We start from the raw sequence: 21,817 nt of genomic DNA, 5'->3' as shown, positions 1-21,817 counted from the left end.
CTCTCTTTGTTACCATCCGACTACACTTCTCCAGTCCGAACGACATTCCAATGTCATTGCTGTATAGCCTGGTAGTGTGGATCAGTGAATCGATGTCTCGTTCACTCTTGGCATACAGCTTGATGTCATCCATGTACAGGAGGTGGCTGACAACTGCTCCGTTCCGTAGTCGGTATCCGTAGCCAGTCTTGCTAATGATCTCACTGAGGGGGTTCAGGCCTATGCAGAACAGCAGTGGGGACAGAGCATCTCCTTGGTAGATCCCGCACTTGATGGTAACTTGTGCTATGGGCTTGGAGTTGGCCTCTAGTGTTGTACGCCACATCCCCATTGAGTTCCTGATGAAGGCTCTTAGGGTCCCATTGATCTTGTACAATTCTAGGCATTCCAGTATCCAGCTGTGGGGCATTGAGTCATAGGCCTTCTTGTAATCAATCCAGGCAGTGCACAGGTTGGTCAGTCTGGTCTTGCAGTCTCGGCTGATTGTTCTGTCTACCAGTAGCTGGTGTTTTGCACCTCTGGTATTCTTGCCAATTCCTTTCTGTGTCCCGCTCATGTATTGACCCATGTGCCTGTTCATCTTAGCCGATATGATACCTGACAGGAGCTTCCATGTAGTACTGAGGCAGGTTATTGGTCGGTAGTTGGAGGGGACCGGTCCCTTCTTGGGGTCCTTGGGGATCAGGACCGTCCGGCCTTGAGTTAGCCATTCCGGGTGTCTTTCATTAACTAGCAGCTGGTTCATTTGTGCTGCCAGACGCTCGTGGAGTGCAGTCAGCTTCTTCAGCCAGTAGGTGTGAACCATGTCGGGCCCTGGTGCTGTCCAACTCTTCATACTGGAGACCCTTTCTTGGATATCTGCCACTGTGATGGTTACTGGACCCTGTTCAGGGAGGTCGCTGTGGTCTGCCCTCAGATCCTCTAGCCACTGAGCATTGCCGTTATGGGTTGCATCCTTCTCCCATATGCTCTTCCAGTATTGTTCTGTCTCCAGCCTTGGTGGTGCTGTTCTCTTATTGTTCCCTTGCCACTGAGAGTACACCTTTGCTGGTTCTGTGGAGAACAGCTGGTTTATTCTCCTGCCTTCTATCTCTCTGGTGTACCTCCTCAAGCGGCTGGCCAAGGCTGTGAGTCTTTGCTTGGCAGTTTCCAAGGCCTCAGGTATGGACAGCTTGCTGTATTTCTTAGGCACCTTATTTGTCGCACCTTTCTGCAACTCCGTTAGTTGGCTAACCTCCCTCCGTGCTACTTTGATCTTGCCCTCTAGCCTCCTTCTCCATGGAGGGTACTGCCCCTTGTGGCTGTTCAACTTGTAGCCAAGCATCTCACTGATCACTACTGCCGTATTGTAGATCAGCTTGTTAGTGTCGGTAACCGTGGTTGTAGGTATTGTCCGTAGTGCTGCATTAACATCATCTAGCAGACCTTCTGAGGGTACTTCACGTAATCTTGGTAACCGGCTACGGGGGATCCAGGTTTCAAGCTTGGCCATGATCCTATTTTTCAGGTCAGTTCCTCTCGCACTCATCGATCCTTCTCCTATCGCACTTGGGGCTATGTACCCAATCTCGGGTGGGGGTGATGATATCTCCCCCCTGACCTGGCGTCCTGACTCCTCCTTGCCGTAGCATTTGTGTTGTACCTCGTCAATCTCTAGCTGTGAGAGCAGTCCCTTCTTTCGAATGTTGGAACACTGAGCTACTAGTTGTTTCGCCGTCATTGTGGATGTTGGGTATCGAAGAATCCATAGGTCCCTCATCCTATTCATGTAGCCCCTTCCGCCGGGGTTACTTGCGTAGTAGCATTCCAACAACGCCCTGTTTTCGTCCCTTGCCCACCGATGCCTTCTTGTTCCAGTAGCCCACTTTTCGTCAGGGTGCCCTGGTTCCTCAACACCTGACGCGGACCTTGTTGATCCGGGCGACGTCCGAGCCGGCATGCCTTCATATTTATCTGTCTCGCTCATGTCTGCGGTAGGCTTGCTTAGCATAGGGGGTCTAGCCTTAGGACCCTTACTGGATACAGACGCCCCAGGCAGGAATCGAACTTGCGATCCTCTGTTCCAAAGGCGTGTAGTTTATGTATATATATATATATATATGTATGTATGTATGTATGTATGTATGTATGTATGTATGTATGTATGTATGTATGTATGTATGTATGTATGTATATATATATATACACATACATACATACATACATACATACATACATACATACATACACACATACATACATACATACATATATATGTATATATATATATATATATATATATATATATGTATATATATATATATGTATGTATGTATGTATGTATGTATGTATGTATGTATGTATGTATATATATGTATATATATATATATATATATATATATATGTATATATGTATATATGTATATGTATATATATATATATATATATATATATATATATATATATATACACACACATCTCCCTGTCAGATTGTTACTTTGTGTATTAATTGTTGTGTCAGATTATTTCTCTCTGTATTAATATTTGTGTCAGATTATTTCTTTGTGTATAAATGGCCCTGTCAGACTTTTATTCTGTGTATGGTTAATTAGCTTCCTGGGTTTCTCTGAGATTCCAGATCAACTCTTGATTCTAATTTTTTTTTTTTAATTTTATTTAGTTTTTGGACTTTGATAACGGCACATAAAAACATTGGTTTTGATTTACATTGTTAGGCTTTGCATTTTGCATTTGAGTTCACCTCAGCACAGTCCACTCATCCTGTCCATGGTCAGATTGGACTGTGGACCACAGTTAAATGCCTTCCATGTAGGCGAAAAATAATTTCTTATATGGATGGTTAGGAACTTAAGATGAAAAAATTATCACGTTTTAACACTCAGAGGTTGCTGTAGAAGTAGGTGTATGAGAAGGTGATATGCTATTTGCTATTTGTTCTTTATATCACTTGACTTGATTTCAATAATTTAATCTATTTTTTTCATGGTGGTTTTTTTTCTTCTTTCATTTATTTTCCCATCCTGGATTGCTGTTGCTCACATCCACCTGTAAACTTTATCAGAGTTCAACTGATCTAAGCTAAAAGAAATGCCAGTGAGTATTTTAGAAGGATAAATGTTCAAGGCTCAGTTATTTATGAACCAGCTTCCTCAGTACGCATACCTCATGCACCCTGACCTCTCTTTTATGTGTGAACCTAAATTTATTCTGTTGTAATTAATGTGCCATATGGGTCACATTATTCGTTTGTGTGCTGTTTGTTTATCCAATATCAAACAGAGATGCACAGAAATTCAAGCATTACATGTTGGCATGCAATAGCTGAAGCATTTTGGATTTCAGAGCATGCACATTAGTGAGGGGCTCATTAGGCAGGTATTATCCAGCCCACAACCCTGCCCGCACCCCGCCTCTCCCTTCAAGTCAGCTGGGATAGGCTCCAGCTCCCAGCAACCCTAAGTTAGAGTTTTACAAAAAAGGATGGGTGACTGGATAATTTGTCTCTAAGCACACTGGACTCTGCTTCATCAGTGTTTCTTGCTGGCTGCAGTAACTCATGCTAATCAGCACTAGTGTGGATAAGCAGCGATGAGCCAGGGGCTACATTTAGACAAGGAGAGCATTCGTACAGCTGCATCATGTTATTTGGACGACGCCAATGTTTAATATAATACGCTGCAGCTGCCGTATCTTTCGCTCTCCGCTGTCTTATCGCATAAACCCCACACAGCTTACCCCCAAATTAAATTAACAAATAAAAGAAAAACCTTTGCTGTACTTACTGAAAGAGTTGCATTTTGTGTTGGATCACGCTCACACTTTTGATTCCCTCCTTCTTTTGGATTAATGTCAGCCTTCTTAACAAAATGAATAGAGGCTCATCCTTAGAGGCTATTTTACAACATCACAGAAAAACTTTGTTTGTTAGAAACACATGAAAGCACAAGGCCTCTTTCACCCAAGCCAGAATGGGTAAGATTTATAATCTGAATCTTTGGATGCACTTTCTTTCCTTGGGGAAAAAAAGAGAGGTGAACAACTGAGAAAAACAGTTTCACCAATCAGAGCAGCACAGATGCAGGGAGAGCAATAAAGGTAATAATTATCCTCTACAAACACCATCAACCGACAGCGTCAACCTGCAGTCACCAAACAATCTCATCTTATTAAAATTCAGTGGCTATTCATTCATGTACATTCATGTGGGGGAAAAAAAAGTTTTTACATAATCCTGTTAAAGTCCACCCTTAATGATTCCACAGGAAGCAAGAGGGCAGTAGCAGCCAGGTGCTGCAAACAAATGCACTTGATCATCAGCAAGTGCGATCACCTCTATAAAAGCACAAGCCTGATTGAAATGCTGTGGTGGGACTTCATGAGAGCTGTGATTAAACAAATAAATGAAAAGCTCAAAGAAATGACGTAACATTTCAAAGAAAGGCTATATGAAATTCCTTTAATATGATGTTAGAGACTAATAATGTCATACAGAAAATTATTACTTAACGTTTTTGCTGCTAAAGGTGACTCAACAAATTATTGAATCATGTGGTTTCCTTAGTATTTCACAGGACTCCCTGCAGTCCTGTGAAATACTACACTAAGTTAAAGTTTTCTTCACATGACTGTATATTGAAGCTACATTTTGACTTCATGCTGGGTTATAAATTCGTTAAATAATCAGTTGTCTTTATGTGTAAACTTGTGCAGGGTTTGTGCTCTTGATCCTGAATAATTCTACATAAAACCAAAGATGCTAGTTTGTTGTTGCCTTTCACAAAATGTAATCAAAGTGAACCGAAAAGCCTCTTAAACACCTGGCTGTCTGCACCATCCCCTCATCCTGATTTCATTTTCCATTTTAGATATCAACACTGAGCCACTTTAGCTAATCTAAATTTCATATGATATGTTTAATACACCGCTAACCAGATTGCATCATTATCCATAATCTGCAAACCACGAAAAGTATGAGTGGCATGCAACGCAAACACTAACGGGGCAACCGTCCTGATTTAAATTCATGATGCACGTGCACATCTTCACATGCCTTTTTTGTGTTTGGATAAGTCAGATCAAAGTCTGTTTAAAAGGTGATCAGTGGTCCATTAACAACCTCATCACTTATCCATCTTCACTATTCAGGGAATCGCTTTACTTCTGGTACTTTCATCAGAAAGTGCTCTGAGCTCTGCAAACAAATCCTACAAATTCTCTGATCATTATTCATACACTTCAGGCTTTAAGAGGGGAGTTCCTAAAAATACCCCCACTTTTTTCTGTCTTTCACACATACACAGTATTTACATATGCATTTTATCCCACACACACACACACACACACACACACTTATAAGCTGCCCTCTCCTGCTCTCTCTCCTTCTTTTTTCCTCCATTTCTCTGCAGCACACAGCTCTGCAGTGAGAAGATAAAGTGTCTCCTTCTTCTTCTTCATCCTCATCGTCTGAGTCCCTTCCCCCAGCACACCAACTATCCTTCTTTGGGGTCCAAACCAGAGAGGGATAAGAACCACAGAATGAGGGGAAGGTGAGGAAAAGGGGGACAACAGTGCACTGCAGAACGAACAAACGAATTTAGGTGATTTAGTGGCCATTCAAGAACAGCTACTGCTGCTGCTGCTTGGATTGAAGCCAAGTACGTGTTTGATTGGCTGGGGAGACTGAGTTCCCCTCTCACCTGCACAGGTCGGGAAGATTGATGCTAAAGGGTGTGGGAGGTTGAGAGGGGAGGAGGTGATGGAAGGAAAGACAGATGGGTCATCTCAAAAGAAAAAGCAGTGGAGTAGGGATTTGTGAGAAAGGATGGCCCTCAGCCTTTCATTTTTATGAGTTCTTCCTCCTCCTCCTCAGGTGTGGTTGGACATTAATTTAACACTTTATCTGATCATTCACATTTCAGGGAGATGCAGGACTGGCAGAGACAGGCATGACATAGATGTGAGTAGACCCACTGGAGCCAGCAGGGCGCCCTGCTTTAGAATAAATTGTTTGATGTAATTTTCCCCTTGCGGGAGCAGCAGGATTGGCTGATGTATAATGATCCTTCTATGAAACCAGCAGCCTGGACGGCAGTTAATGGTGACTCATATACAAAGCCCAGAGGACCCCCCCCCCACACACACACACACACACACTCTCTCTTTCCTCTTGTAATTGGTCTTCTGCTGTTGCTCTCCACGCGGTCGAGACGCCCCCGTGTGGCGCACAGCAGAAGCGCGGGCATCGCGGGTGGTTTAAAAGCCCCGGCTGGGGAGGCGCATCCCACAGACCCGAGGAACTCTACACCGGGAAAAGTTTACCTCCAACTACTGTGGACGACTTAAAGCTGGGAGAAACAGCAAAGATGGCAACTCAACCGCAGCAGCCGCCCCAACTGCACCTGGCTGAGCTGACCGCAGTGCAGTTCATCGACATCTGGAAGCATTTTGACGTAGACGGTCAGTGCGCTCAAGTGTCCGCCTGTCTAATGACTGTGGAACTAGCCATCGGATCAATTTGTGTTTATTACTAAACAGTAATTATGTAAAAGATGGGGTTGAAATTAGTGCATATAAGAGAATTTTGTGTCCAGCTAGAGTTGAAAACCTTTTGTGCGTTAAAAAAAAGAATTCAGCGACTGTAAAATGTAGTAAAAAATCTGCAGAATCAGTGCAGTAATGTCACAAACTGCAGTAAGAAAATTGAACTAATAGGTTACTATATATAGGATACATTTGTGATATGAGTAAACAGTTTTCCTGTTTTACTTAGTAAAATCCACCAGATTAAATCACTGTTGGTCATTTACGTTGTGACTTTATTTACTATAGAAATGTGTCAGGGGGTCTGCAGTGGATTGTAAAGTTGTGTTACGAAGAGGATGCTGACAAAGAGGGCGAAGGGAAAAAACAGATCAGAAGTAGTGAGACGAAGGGCTGAAAGATAGAAAAGAGAGAGTGAAGGGGAGATAGGGGAGAGAGCGATGTGGATGCAGAGGAGGGAGGGGGAAAGGGGTAGCAGGGTGGGGGATGGAGGGAGCGTGAAAAGGTAAGAGATGAGAGGATGCAAGAGTGAAGGAGTGTGTTTTTCTCTCTCTGGATTTTGTTGGGTGGAGCTTACAGTGAAGTGGAGAGTGGATGGTGTGTGTGTGTGTGTGTGTGTGTGTACTTGTTATGAGGATCAGTTTGAGTTTTAGACCACTGGATTGAGGACATGTTGGATGATCCTGTCTATCACAGCCCTCCACTTGCTTTTAGGGTTAAGGATATAAACAGGTTCAGGTTAGGGTCGATGTTAAAAGATGGCCATGTAAATGTGCCAGAATGCATGCTCACTGACAAACAGCCACTTATATAAGGGCCTTCATTAATGCAAGTGTTAATTTCATTTAATAAGATATAGGTATTTTTACTCTGGTCTGTATTTATCCATGTATATTGTTTTAGTGTGAGCTGTTGCATTGGAGAACAAGTGGAACTTTCTGTGTGGCATTTAAAGCACCAAAACAAGCAAACAAGCAAATAAAAACCTACCTTGAACTGTTGAGAGAGGTTTCAGGCCTATTTTCTACTAAGCAACACAATCACTCTCCAGGAGAAAGTGACCATCTTCCCATGCCTCCATGAGGGGCTCATGTGTGAGCTGCAATGTTAGCTACAGTCATGTAAAAAACTAGTTACACCCTACCTGCTTTCATAGGAATATGAATATGCAGCTAGGTGCTGCTGATCAGGTGACCTTGATTAAATGCTTATATGAGGACGTCTGCTGGTCTGAAACATTCACGTGTGTTAGCACAATACCGCAATGTTCACAGGGGTAGACAAGGCTAGATGTCCAATGCTCAGAGAAACTGCAAAAGGCCCAGACTTTAGTGGCCCCAGTTAGCATGTTAAAAGTTAAACTAAAAAGCCAAACAAGTATGACTTTTTCGAATGGGTTGGCTGGACAAACTCTCTTCTCTCTAAAAAGAACGTTGCAGCACAGCTTAGGTCTGCAAAGTTGCATGTGAACAACCCACACAACTTCTGGAACAATGTCAATTGAAGCGGAAATGTTTGGCCATAATGCACAGCACTGTGTTTGGAGAAAACCAAACACAGCACATCAGCAAGAACACCTCAGACCAGCTGAAGCCACTGAGGTGTTCGTTGGCGGGGGTGACACGATGCCACTGATATGAATGAGCTTGTTAAACTTGTTACAGTCCAATAACTCCAGCCGTACTTACCTTGTTCATTTTGAATCTTTATTCCACTTCCCTCTGTTGTATTTGATGTCAACAGTTCTCTTTATCCAACACCATATCATGACAGCACAGCAGTCACAAACTGTTTGCTCCTTCCGAACAACAACACACCTGCCGCTAATTACGTGTGTCTACCTTAAATACATTCCCATAGACACACCATGTTGTAAAACACAAAAGGTGACCTCTAGCGGCATACATAAGGTACCAACATAAAAAATGGCTCCTACATCAGCCGTTAAGCATCATGGTGGAGGGGTGGTGATTTGGACTTGTTTTTGCAGCCACAAGATCTGAGCACCTTAAAGTCGTTGAGTTAACCATGAACTGCTCTGTATACCAAAGTATTCTAGAATCAAATGTGAGGCCATCTGTCCAGCAGCTAAAGCTTGGCCAAAATTGGGTCATGCAACAGAACTATGATCCCAAGCACAGCAACAAATCTGCAAGAGAATGGCTGCAAAAGTAAAGAATCAACGTGCAGCGATGGTCCAGTCAAAGTCAAGACTTCAACCTGATTGACGCCCCCTGGAGGTACCTTAGAAAAACTGCAACTGCTCACAACCGTCAATGCAGTGAAGCAACATTGTAAAGTGGGCCACAATGATAAACCCATACAGAAAACAATTACTTGAATGTATTTCTGTGACAGATGTTTCTACAGGAACAGTCCTGATCTTTAGAGGACTGCAGCTATACGCTTTCTTTGTTTTGTTTTGGGGATGTGGATAGTAGAAAGAAAATTCTCAGTGCAAGCACAATAGATTTTTTTGAGTATCTGGGTCATGATTTCAAGAAAAAGACCAGATTTTGAAATGCATTTTCAAACTTTGAAAATTACAAGGCAGGAGAAGGCAGACATCTCTACAGCCAGCATCTCCGAAACTGGACAGTTTGCACTAAAATGAATATGAATATAGCATAACTTGCATCACAGAGGAAAGCAATGATCAGTGTAATTAATTTTGAGGTAGACTTCATTATAAAATATCTTTAAAGTAACATTAAGTGCTCAAGGTGGAATGAAATTTTCAGTTTTTTATTTTAATTTCTAAGATTTGAAATGAAAACAAATCTTATTTTAGTCTATAAATGGATCAAAACTACAAAAGCTGTTATATCAGTTTCAAGGAATAAAAGTAAATAAAATTCCTAAGTTTAGTCTAAGTTTAGTTGATGCATATTTACAATTAGTGATATTATATCTGATATACAAATAGATATTTGTTTAACTGTGGGGCAGCTGATCTGCAGAAGAGTGCTTTCATCGCCCCACTTTGTTTCACGATGAGCCGATCCAGCTATACATATTTTCATTTTGCAACTTCAGTTGAAAGATTACCCTCTGAAGCCATTGAGAAAAAGTCATGACCTTTAGTTGTCTGATAAATTTGCAGTTTGTTTTCATCGAACAGCACAGCCTGACAGTACTGCAGTGGCCCACAGAGCTTTCACAATAAGCCTCACTGTAAATCCTGCTCCCTTTCAACACTTTAGCTCATTTTAACCCCAATTTGTTCCTAATCTAAGTTATTTTTGTGGCTTAACTGTGCCTGTAGAAGGAGAGGGTTAGGAGCAGCTCAGTAAAGGTGAGAAGTAATTAATTCCCCACTCCAAGATGGACTAAATTGCAAAAGTGAGAGAAATGAGTTAATCACAACCTCGACAGTCTGTTTTGGATGATATGTAGGCAGTGCGCTTTTGTTGACTGAAAGGGCATCAACAAATTCCTTTCTGTAGTGCAGCAAGGATTGTATTTACCAGACGGATGCAGTCACAGTGACACTAACCACTGGTTTGTAGATTCTTGTTTGGAGACCTCAAGTTAACCAGTTAGATTTTCTGAAAGCATATGTCATAGGTGAAAAGTGATAAACTGAGGACATTGCACTGGATGCTCAATCATGAGGTAGTCACATCCTAAAGTGTATTATAAATTCTACTCTAAATGGGACCATATTAATGCAAAATGAACATTGCTTTGCATTAAAGAAGATTTTAAACTCATGATTGGTACCACAAACTCACGGGGAAAATGTTTATTAAGTTCATAAATCACTGTCAAGTATGATTATTTTCTTATAGATTTTTATTAAATTGAACTCATTTTGTGAGTGCAAATGGTTGTTTGTCCCTGTGTGTTAGCCCTGCGACAGACTGGCGACCTGTCCAGGGTGTACCCTGCCTCTCGCCGTATGACAGCTGGGATAGGCTCCAGCGCCCCCCGCGACCCTGAAAAGGATAAGCGGAAGCAAATGGATGGATGGATGGATGGATGAACTCATTTTTTTAAACCAGAGGAGCTGCCCCCTGTTGGTCATTAAAAAAACAACAGCCGGGTTTCACTTTTCAGACCCGGTGACTTTATCCATCTTTGATATAAAGTGTATCTGACAGAAGACTTTGCTTTGCAGGGAATTAAACACAAAGAATGAATCATATATTCCTCTTTGTCATACAAACAAAAACAACTCATACAGCTGATACTGCAGCATGTGGAGCCTCATGTGGGTTTGTGTTCACACCTAGGGGTGAAACACTCAGGTGCCCTCTCTGAGAAATCTGTTTCCCACATGACCCTCTTTTGTCATTTTTAGTCATCGTGCATCAGCTGAATTGTTTCCGAGGTGTCACTGAGCAATCAGCAGTTGAGCTGTGTTTTTGTTTGGGGAGAGAAAGGACTGCATTTGCTCAGTGTGCAGTGGTGCGCTCCATGTGACAGCTGAGATTCGGACTGCAACATAAACTCTGGCAGCGGGCGCCGATGAGCTGAGAGGTGTTGCTTATGTAGGCAGACATATGATAGAAATATCACCACAGATTATGCGCTCTTTTCCAACCTCCTTAGCATCCACCCATTCACTTTCTTTGCTGGGAGGCTATCACATCTGGCAAAAGGTTAAAGGCAGTGGACACCCTGGCTTGAGCACCACTCCACCACAAGGCCAGCACAGAGAGAAAAACTGCCACGATCAATTTAAATTAACCAGTTCTGAAAGATAGTGGGAAGAAACAAGCACCCACTCACGCACATAGAGAACGCACAACATCCACATACAAACGCTCAAATCGACTCTTTTCACTATGAGACAACTCTGTACCATATCATTTAATAAAATGTATTAAAATAAGGATTCCTCCTTATTTTAATACATTTTATTTTAATACCAAAGATATTTTTTGTTTTTTGGACATTTTATCTTTGCTTGTTCGTTCACTCGTTCAGTTATTTATCTATACAAGTAATAGTGTGATGCAAAAATTAATGGTCAGACTGTTGACCCTTTCTCCTGACATCTTGATGACCAGATGATTTTTATAGCTTAAATTCTGCAATTTAAAAGCTCTCTATCATTAATTTGCACTTTGATAGAGATTATGGTCGTCCAGCCATTTTACCATTTAAATCCCAGCCTCTTAGAAACAGTAAAAAATAAAGGGAATCTCAACTGAACATCACTATCTGCTGAACCGAGGCTGTGTAGTTTTTGCATGTTGTATCTTTTGGGGTTTTTTGCACCCAAAGCTTTGTAATCTTTCTCTGAAAAACTGACATGTTTATGTCGAAACATCGGCTCACCCATAGCCCAGATGGAGACATGGAGCACCTATCAGATAAAGTGTCCAAATAATGCTGGGCACCGAGATGAGAGGAAGGGAGGGAGGGACGAAGGGAGGGAGAAAACGATCAAAAAGGAAGGGAGATGAGAGAATAAGAGATTAAGACAGGAGCAGAGTGCATCTCTGCATTTTACTCTGTTTTATTTGAAATAACCTTTACATCGATGTCTATTTTTGCAACATAAAAAGCAACCCCTCCCCCCTTGGTATAGTACACAGATGGGACTCATTCTTATGATTAAAAAGAGACTGGGGAGTGTAATTTATGTTACCCTGTTAGTGGAACTTGCAGGCAAACCAGTGAAGTAAATTATTGTGTTAAATTATCTCGGGTCATGTGATCGTCATAAGAAGCACAAACCCAGACAGAGGGACAGGATGCCCCAATAAGCATCAATCTGACCGAACACTTTCACCCTCTTAGGCAAGAAAACGAAGCGCTCATTATGCTGCTTACACTCTGGCAGCGCTTGACTGTTCTTTTATTTATTTCAGCATGACACTGAATCGCCACACAGCTAAATGTCAGCTTAGCATGACCTTGTTTTTGTGTAACATACCTCTCCAGTTCATCAGAGTAAGTTTTACTTCTGTAGAGATGATATAGCAGCTGGTCATCTTATTTCCCAGTGTGGACGTCCTCCAGGATTCACTCATATCTTGTCCAGTGGTCATCCAGAGTTTTATTCAGATTTTTGTGCTGATTTGATGGATGGACCAGCCAAATATATTTAGAGAGTGATTTTGGTGAAGCTGTGGGCATGTACAGGCTCCATATACACTCCTGTGAACTGCTTACTGGGGTAAGAGGACTTGAGACCGAACTAGAGCTCAATGTTTGGCGGCTGTTGCCAAATTTAAAGAACCCCTGGTGACCTTTAATCACTCATCCACATCTGAGTCTTTAATTAAACTTTTGAACAGTCAACAAAACTTGAGGCGACTTAAAAGCCTCATAACATCATTTGTGCCAAACTAATTTTGTTCCTCTGATGCGCCGCAGGAAATGGTTACATCGAAGGGAAGGAGTTAGAAAACTTCTTCAGCGAGCTGGAGAATACAAGACGAGGAGCAGGGATGGTGAGTGTGTTTACTCTTTGTACATCCATCAGTTTATTTTCTTCCACTTGTCCAATTCAGGGTTGTGGGGGTGTTGAAAAATTTGTCCCAGCCGTCATAGGGCAAGAGGCAAAGTACACCTTGGAAAGGTCGCCAGTCGATCATCAAGAGACAGACAGCCATTTACGCTCCTATACACACACCTACAGTCAATATAGAATCACCAATTAACCTAAGGTGCATGTCTTTGGAGAGAAATGGAGGCAAACTCCACATAGAAAGAGCCTGAATTTGAACCCAGGAAACCTGAAGCTTCTTGTTGTGAGGCAACAGCGCTGACCACTGCACAACCGTTTTGCCCTAATCAGTTAATATAAATGGACAACTTGCCTATCGCTCAGCTTCAAGTGAAGTGAAGTCAAAATTTATCCCTGTATCATATCAGTTGATCAAAGTGCTGTACAGGCTGTTATATTATATAGAACAGTCACTAAATTAAAAATAAATATGAACTATAAAATAAAATTGGTTAAAAAAAAGAAAAATCCTCAAATAAAAAAATATTAGAAGTAAATTGCACAATAAAAAAATATCACAAGGTGCTTTATATTGCAAGCTAAAAACACTACAATAATACAGAGAAAACCCCTGTAATCAGATGAGCTCCTGTAGCCTTTATATGTGCAAAATCTGCGTCACTTTATCACGAGAACGTGCATGTATTAATTTGGTGATACAGAAAATGTATAAATGTTCTTATGCTTGATGCTGATGTGCTACAAAGTGTATTTTACTCTGTTAGAATTTCAGCTATTCGAACACAAAATACACAACAAGAATACCCGTTCAGTCACTAAAATTACTTTCACATTGATACTAAAAACGAAACAAACTAAAGTGATTCTCACATTTCCTTCAGTACAAGACTGAGGTATGGTAACATTTTAAAGTTGAAATGTATCCAGTTTAAGGTTTCAGAGCTCTAATGTGCTGCTGCCACCTCAGAAATAAACACCACCATTAAGAGTGCATTCAATTATAATTGAATTAAAATCTTTGTTCATGCAATAAATCCCAAGATAAATGATTCTCTCCAGCATTTATCTAATGGCTTATTTATAAAAATGTTGCATTATATTTTTTTACCACCATTTTATTCATCATTATCATCATCATCTGATAATGTCTCAGATTGGAGTGGGTGGCACTCATAGGGATCATTTTGTGCAGATCAAGAGACATATGGCCACTTTTTATGCTTCTTCTACCCTCTGCAAAGGCAGAGCTTGTAAACCTAAAAGTATTCCACTGAAAGCCCCAAAATCATGTATTTATTTTTAGCCCATGATGTGCGGGGCTTAGAATAAAGAGGTTGAGAGCTGGAGGAAGAGAGCTGTCTATTTTCAGATTGTGGTGTTTTGTTCTGTTTTCAAGAGTAATGCCCATTACTAAACCTTACTCTATAAGAGTAACCTTTCATATATTTCATATATCTTGATAAGTGTAATTCGATGTGTTTGCAGGATCCCTCACACGCCACATTCAAAGAAAAGATGAAAGAGTTCATGGCCAGCTTTGACAAGAATTCTGATGGGAGAATTGAGATGTCAGAGGTGAGAACAATTTATTTTCTTACAAACTTTTTATCCAGCCTCATTCATCCTCTTCTGTTCCCTGTTTGTCTTCACTGTGAACGGCAATTGTTTATATGAAGCCTACATTTCAAATGCTTCCCACTTTGTAACTACAAACCAATAACATAAAATATGTGATGTTGGTTAATAATCTTCCCATTTCTTCATGTATCACTCTGCAGTTGGCTCAGATTCTGCCCACAGAAGAAAACTTCCTGATCTGTTTCAGAGAGTTTGTTGGATCCAGTTCTGAATTCATGGCAGTAAGTTGGCATATATACACATCTGTGTCCCAGGCTTTAACTGTTGATATGCAGCGAGCACTCTTACATAACCCTACAAATTTGGTCAGCCAAGCTCATATTCTTATCCAAAGCCATTCAGCTGAATGTAAAGAATTAGCCTCCTTCCTTCTGTGCTTCTTTTGAAGTCCCATATTTTGGAGGGAAAGTTGCTCAGTGACTAATAAATCTTAGTGAGCTGTGAAATTTGCTCACAATCGCCTCAAGTCCGTGTGCCATTACAGCCCGTCCTGTGGGACGCCCGTTCAGCTGACTCACATTTCCTTTAATTTTCCTCCCAAGTTAGGACACCTGTTTCGTACAGAGACAATCCACTAGGTGTGAATTGTTAATTAGAACCCTGGATACTCATAAAATAGTCGATATTGTCCTAAAAACTGCTGTGTTTGAGATCTAGGTCACACTCACGCCTGGCAGCAGAATGACATCACTGATGTGCATAAATTCTCTTTGGCCATTTTGATGAATAGTTGAAATAACCTAAAATTAGAAGCAATTAGTAAATAGAGTAAATAGTTATCTGATGACTCTGAGCCTGAAAAGCATCTTTATATCACCTATAATGGATTAATTACATTGAAGGAGTTTTTCCAGAGATATTTTAACACCTTGTGCTTAATAAAGCAGAGATTTCCTGTTTGAGAGAAAACATCTGGTGAGCTTAAATTGTAAATAAACTGTACAAACACACACTTGATGTGTGCTACTTTAGAAGGTTTTTAGTGGTGCGATGTTCAGGCTGTTCTGTGTGTTAAAGCTATTCTCAGATAGCCATACATTATGAATGGAGCACAGCTTTGTGCAGGGGAAACGCAGAGAGCGCTGGAGGACTTTTAGGTATCCATCTTTGATGAGGTCTTTCACAGAGTCAACATTTACACAGTGTTTGGTTTTACTTGAGTTTTTATGAGTGTGTAAAGATTTAGTTTTATTATTTTACTGTCAAAGTGGTTAAAGATGATATGGTGTTTTCTGAAAACATTATTCTTGTCCGACAGGCCTGGCGGAAGTATGACACTGACCGCAGTGGATACATTGAATCGAATGAGCTGAAGGTAAATCACAAATAAAGCAAAAATAAATGTAGTATCATTATGCAGATGGACCGTTTTGTTGGTTTTGTTCATGCATTTTAGAAATCTTCTCTGCAAACCATTTTCTTCAGACTCTAGGTAAATGTGACCCAGTGTGTGACCCTATGTAGTCTTCGTCATGGACTATCCATGTATGTAATCCTAAACAGATTGAGTGGCTCCATCTCTGCGTGCAGACACGCTTTGCTGCATCCACATAAAAGCATTAATTCAAACTTTAGGTCTTTTCCTCCTGATTCAGGCCTACACAACACTTCTAATTATAAATGAAACAGCAAAAGATGACTTCAGTAGTCTCTATGTGTGCTACTATACAGCTGATTGCTGCATGGGGCAGTGATCTGTGCAGTAAATTCAAATTCATCACTATGGCTGCTGTATTGCCCCTACATGTGATAATAACTAATTAATATCACACGTAGGGGCAATTTACATAGACACGCCAGTATTTAAGACATATTTAGAAAATGCTTTGACTAGTTACACATGTCATTTTCCTTTCACAACCAAAAGGCAGCAGTAAGTAGATAATATGTGGAGTGTGACTGGCTGTGCAGCGAATACACTAAACTAATCTGTCCTTGGTTGAGATGATTCATTTCTGTATGTTACGCTGTTGGAAGAATCGGTGCTACTGATTGAACTACTCTGAAACTGCACATGGACATGACGCACTCCATTAAAAATTCTGTCATGTGAAAAACAAAACCTCAACTTGAAAACAAATACTCAGCTTGCTCATCTAATCAGTGGCTGAGGTGGTTATTTTGTTCTCACTTCAGGGTTTCCTGTCAGACCTGCTGAAGAAGGCGAACAGAAACTATGAAGACAAGAAGCTTAATGAATACACGCAGACGATTGTGAGTGCCACGAGGCAAAGATTGCAAACATTGCAGCCCATTAGCACAGAATAACCCTGTATTGCTGTGGGCTAAACACTTAACTGCCACATTTAAGCTCCCTTGAGTAGTTAATATGTGATACATTACTTCAATAAATTCCCTGTTAATTTTCTTTCTGTGTAGCTAAATATGTTTGATCTTAATGGCGATGGGAAGCTGGGCCTCTCTGAGATGGCCAGGTGAGTGTCGTCTTTGTGTTATTTGTATGTTAGGAACATTTTTAAAACTTTTCTTTAAGGACATCATTCATATGTCTGTGTTTCACCACAGGCTCTTGCCGGTCCAGGAAAATTTCCTGCTGAAGTTCCAGGTAAGATTATGCTTATAAGCGACAAAAGCCTGTTCCTTCAGATCCCGTCAGTTCTTGTTGATGTGAATAAGTCAGAAGCTGAAGAGCTCTCCAGAGATTCAGAACAAAATTATATATGATAGCTAAATATATGATAGTCTAAGTTCCCCTCCTGCAGCCAGATGGGCTCCATGTTTCTTGGAGTATTGAGATGGGATTTCTAGGATGAACATCTTTCTCTGTGAATGCCTGATTGAGCTGGGATTTTGTAAACCACTGAGGCAGTCCAGCCAGGCAGATAAGACCTGTCTGGCAGGACAACAACGTTGGTCAGGTACAGTCACGTAAGAAAGAAAGGTTTCACAGGAAGAGGCTTAGCAGCTAGGTGCTGCTAATCAAATCTGCTTGATTAATTGATCATCGGGAAGTGTCAGCAACGCTATACAAAAAAAAAAAAAAAAAACAGAGGTTTTGGCAGTTCACTGGTCTGTAGCACATCTGTAGCACTCAGATGTGTGTTAATACATCTCCACAAACTCACATAAAAACCCAAAACCCACATCACAGACTCTACAGACTTCAGTTAGCACGCTAAGTGTTAAAGTTTGTGACAGAGAAAAAAGAACAAGTGTGGCCTGTTTGGCAGGGTTTCCAGCAAAAAGCTTCTTCTCTCTAAAAAAAAAAGAAAAAAATGGCAGCACATTTTATGTCTTCAACGTTACATCTGAACGAACCACTAGACTTCCAGAACAATGTCTTTTGGACACTTGCATGTCAGCACAAACACCTCATACCACCTGTCAGTGCAGTGGTGGTTGAGGATTGATGATTTTGGTTTGTTTTGCTGCCACAGGACCTAGGCACCTTGGAGTCAATGAGTAGACTATGAACACATCTATATACCAAAGTGATCTAGAGTCGGATGTGAAGCCATCTGTCTGACAGCTAAAGCTTGGCCCAAAGTGAGTTATGCAAGAGGACAATGATCCCAAACACAGCAGCAAATCTACAACAGAAGGGCTGAAAAAGGAAAAAAATCAACGTGTTACAGTGACCCAGTTAAAGCCGAGACTCTGACCTGCTTGAAAAGCTGAAGAAGTCTGTTACGTAGCACTTATTAGCAGGTGTCTGTGTGAACCTTTAACTCCTTGTCACTCCTGGGAACATTCACCACTGTTCCAGGTTTTCTCCACTTGTTGATAACGGCCCTCATTGTGGTTCAGTAGAGTCTCAAAGCCTTAGAAATGGCTTTATAACCCTTTCCAGGCTTTGTTTCTCAGCTCTTCTTGGGCTCTTCTAGCCTGCTTCAGGGTCTATTTAAGTCACGTCTTGACTATACAGGTCTGGCTCAGGTGTGGTGAGTGAAACTGAACCCAGCTTTCCAAAAAAATGTGGTTAATCACAGTTAACTCATTATTTTACAAACGGGGGAACACTTTCTCACACAGCAGATTGGATAGATTTTTCCCTTTAGTATTTACTCAGGTTATTTTTGTCTAGTGTTTAGTTTTTTGATTATCTGGATCATGTAAGTGTGACAAATATGCAAAAAAAAAAGACATCAGGAAGAGGTGAAATACTTGTAAACAGCACTGTAGAAGATTATTATTAAAAAAAAGAAACATGACCTCTGTGTGTATAGGTTTCACCTTCCATTCCACATATACATCCCATGTGTACCATGTCATGATATGTACAGCTGACTTGTGAGGGCAGATCTGCAATTTCTTTCGGACAGAGGATTAGTCTGTCTGCTGAGGATTAACTGAACTCTAGTCCCAGTTATCATAATCTACATGGATTAATATCGGTTCTGGATCTGGTGGGGCTTTTACCGCTCTCTAGAAATACCCATCAGTTTCTAACAAATTTCACTCCTCTCTGTTTTTCTCTTACACACAGGGTATCAGACTCACAGTTAAGGAGTTTGACTCCATCTTCACTTTCTACGATCAGGTGAAAACAGCATGTCCCTCAGCTTCTTCCGTCATAGTTTATATTCCCTTCCTGTGTATTATGCATGGTGTGTGGTACCTAAACAGATGTGTGCAGCTGTGCTAGCAGCTTTGTAAAGCTGTACTGGAGCTAGTTGCTCAGATCAGAATGCTAACACCCTTACGGATAACTCTGAATATCTTACATTGTCAAGTGCTTGATGATTTTGTTTTGCTCTCTACTATAAATGTCACCCTCATGGGGATTGGTGGAAAACTGAGGATCAAATAATTCTGGATCATCATCACGGCCAAATGTCTTGGCAGTCTATATAATGTCATGGATTTGGGGATAGAAACACTAGTCAAAGATCCACATGTCACTGCAGGGATTAATAAAATCATTTTGATTTGATTATCATACAGAGTATCTGTGAAATACTTTCTAAACAAACACACTGGGTCAGACATGGGACACGCTGGGGAGATTATGCCTCTCTGCTGGCTCAGGAGCGTATCTGTGTTGCCCTGGAAGAGCTGGAGGCTGTGACCAGCGATAAAAGGGTCTGGGCATCCCTGCTTAGGCTGCTGCTCCTGTGACCCGGGCCCAGATCAGTGGTAGAAAGTGGATAGTTTTAGTTCTGCTATCATCTTGGGAATTTCAGTCTTTTGTTCTGCTTTAGTACAGAATGAATTACTTAAAAAACAAATTAATAGTGTGATGTAAAAAGCATCTGTCCTAATTAACAAAGAGGTGAGGTCTTAGTGTCTCAGTCTTAGCCTCAAAGAATCGCTGTGAGTGTTGATGAAGGGTGTACTGGCCGGTGTAGATGGATGGAGACGGCTGCAACTCCTTGGCAATACTGGTAAGTCTGGATAACAGGTAAGCACAGCAGAGCCAGGACCCAGGAAAAAGAGGAAGACATGGAGTCAAAGTGCCTCATACAAATGAGGGAGACGAACAATTTGACGGAGTTCTGCTGTCCTTCTAGCTACTATTCAGGATAATGTGATTGAACACAGGTGTAGATGGCTCCCAGTGGAGGCCATGCCCGAAGGCAGACTGAGGAAAACGTCAGCTTACTTCACCACCTGCACAGAAAAAGAAAAGAAAAGAAAAAGAAAATTTAATACATTGGATGTCCTAATTATGTTTTTGTGAAAAATCTTGCAAAAGTAATTGAAGTGTACTATTTTTTGTGTTGTTTAAAGGTTTCATTAGAATATCAGGCATTTTGTCATATTTAGTGCAGTATTTTGGGGAAGATTACAGCAGGCTGTGGCTTACATGGTCAATGTTTGGATGTACATCAAGGGCAGCAGACATCAGTTTATATTTAAGGTCATGATTAGATTCACTCACTGAATTCAAATTTTTTGCTTTACAGCGTCAAATTGTGGAAAATCAGCCGAATAGCTCATGAAACATCTGCGTATATCTTGTTTAATTCAGTGGGATTATTCACAGCGTGCACACTAAGAAACTCACAAAACAAGTTGTTATGTGACTTATTTCTAAGCAGTTTTTTCCCCTATGCTGCACCTCTACACCTGATCCTCGGGTTCCCTCACCTGCTTCGATCCCTGCTTTTAGGAGAACTTTTCCTTGTCTGTATAATTCAGACCTCCTCTCTTGTCTCATCCACCAGGATGGTAACGGATGTATTGATGAGCAGGAGCTCGATGCTCTGCTGAAGGACCTCTGTGACAAGAACAAAATGGTAATGAATAGTCAGCCTATTGATTAATCAGTTCAGGTTACTTGTCTACTTGCTAAATATAGAGCAGAGATGAGATTGCTGTAGTGTAGAGTATGCTTATCCGCTGACTCGGTGTGCCCGTGTCATTTATGGCAGGACGTGGACTCAACCGGACTGGAGGATTACAAGAAGAGCATCATGGCTCTATCAGATGGAGGGAAACTGTACCGCACTGAGATGGAGATCGTCCTCTGCCGGGACTCCATGCTGTGACTCCTCTGCCTGGGACTCCTCCCCCCACTGCCTCCTCCTTCCTACCTCCTGATGTAACCTGCTGCATGTATGACCCCCAGCCTCGCTACACCACTTAGAGTGAAGACAAAAACGCTCCTGAAAGCACAGTGTACTGCAGCCCTGCTGTTTAGTCTTTGTACCATCAGAGTTTCTTCTTCTTCTTTTCTAAACATGCAGTTCAATAGTGAGACAGCTAGCAATGACTAAAGGAATATATTGAGTATTTATTCATTTGATGTCCCGTTTTTGATATGCGTTTCTATTTTTAAATTAATTTCTGTCGACATATGTTCCCCTCCTGTTGAATTCAAGTTGAATGCTTCTGTTGAATTTGTTTATTTATTTCAAACTCATTCACCATTTATTATTATGAGCTTGTTTTATTTGATGAGGCTTGTACTGTTTACTAAAGATATTACCGAAAGAATGAATAAATATAACATGACAGCTCTTGTCCCAGTTATTCACTCGCATCAAAAGAAGTCCCACCAGTGCATAAATACTGTTTTGTTACACATCAGCTAGCAGGGGGCTTGTTTCCACTGTGCCACAGCTGCCGCAGTAAGACGTTGATGTAGTCTGTTCTCACTCCTAGTGTCTCGTGGCGAGTACAACTGCAGGACAGATGCCCAGAGCAAGAGTGTTTTCTCCAGAGCACTCCACCTTCACTTTCTAATCTCCTGGTACCAGAAAGTGTGATGTAAAAGGAGCTTGTGCTACTCCATTTTTTATAGAGGAGAGC

At 41.1% G+C, this 21,817-nt stretch overlaps 1 protein-coding gene across 1 annotated transcript; it reads left to right on the top strand.

Annotated features, from left to right (window-relative positions):
• The first annotated feature begins 6,273 nt into the window (after positions 1 to 6,273).
• LOC101481319 (calretinin) lies at positions 6,274 to 21,522 on the top strand. The gene is made up of 11 exons (XM_076882766.1): positions 6,274 to 6,456; positions 12,871 to 12,947; positions 14,450 to 14,539; positions 14,743 to 14,823; positions 15,861 to 15,917; positions 16,739 to 16,816; positions 16,982 to 17,037; positions 17,129 to 17,168; positions 19,050 to 19,103; positions 20,731 to 20,802; positions 20,938 to 21,522. Exons 1-11 carry the CDS (start codon positions 6,363 to 6,365, stop codon positions 21,052 to 21,054), a joined length of 816 nt encoding a protein of 271 aa, XP_076738881.1. The 5' UTR covers positions 6,274 to 6,362; the 3' UTR covers positions 21,055 to 21,522.
• Positions 21,523 to 21,817: the final 295 nt, after the last annotated feature.

Source organism: Maylandia zebra, linkage group LG1, assembly GCF_041146795.1.
Source record: "Maylandia zebra isolate NMK-2024a linkage group LG1, Mzebra_GT3a, whole genome shotgun sequence".
NCBI lineage: Eukaryota > Metazoa > Chordata > Actinopteri > Cichliformes > Cichlidae > Maylandia > Maylandia zebra.
Note: the sequence above shows the minus strand (reverse complement) of the source record. Positions and strands in the feature narration are given on the sequence as shown.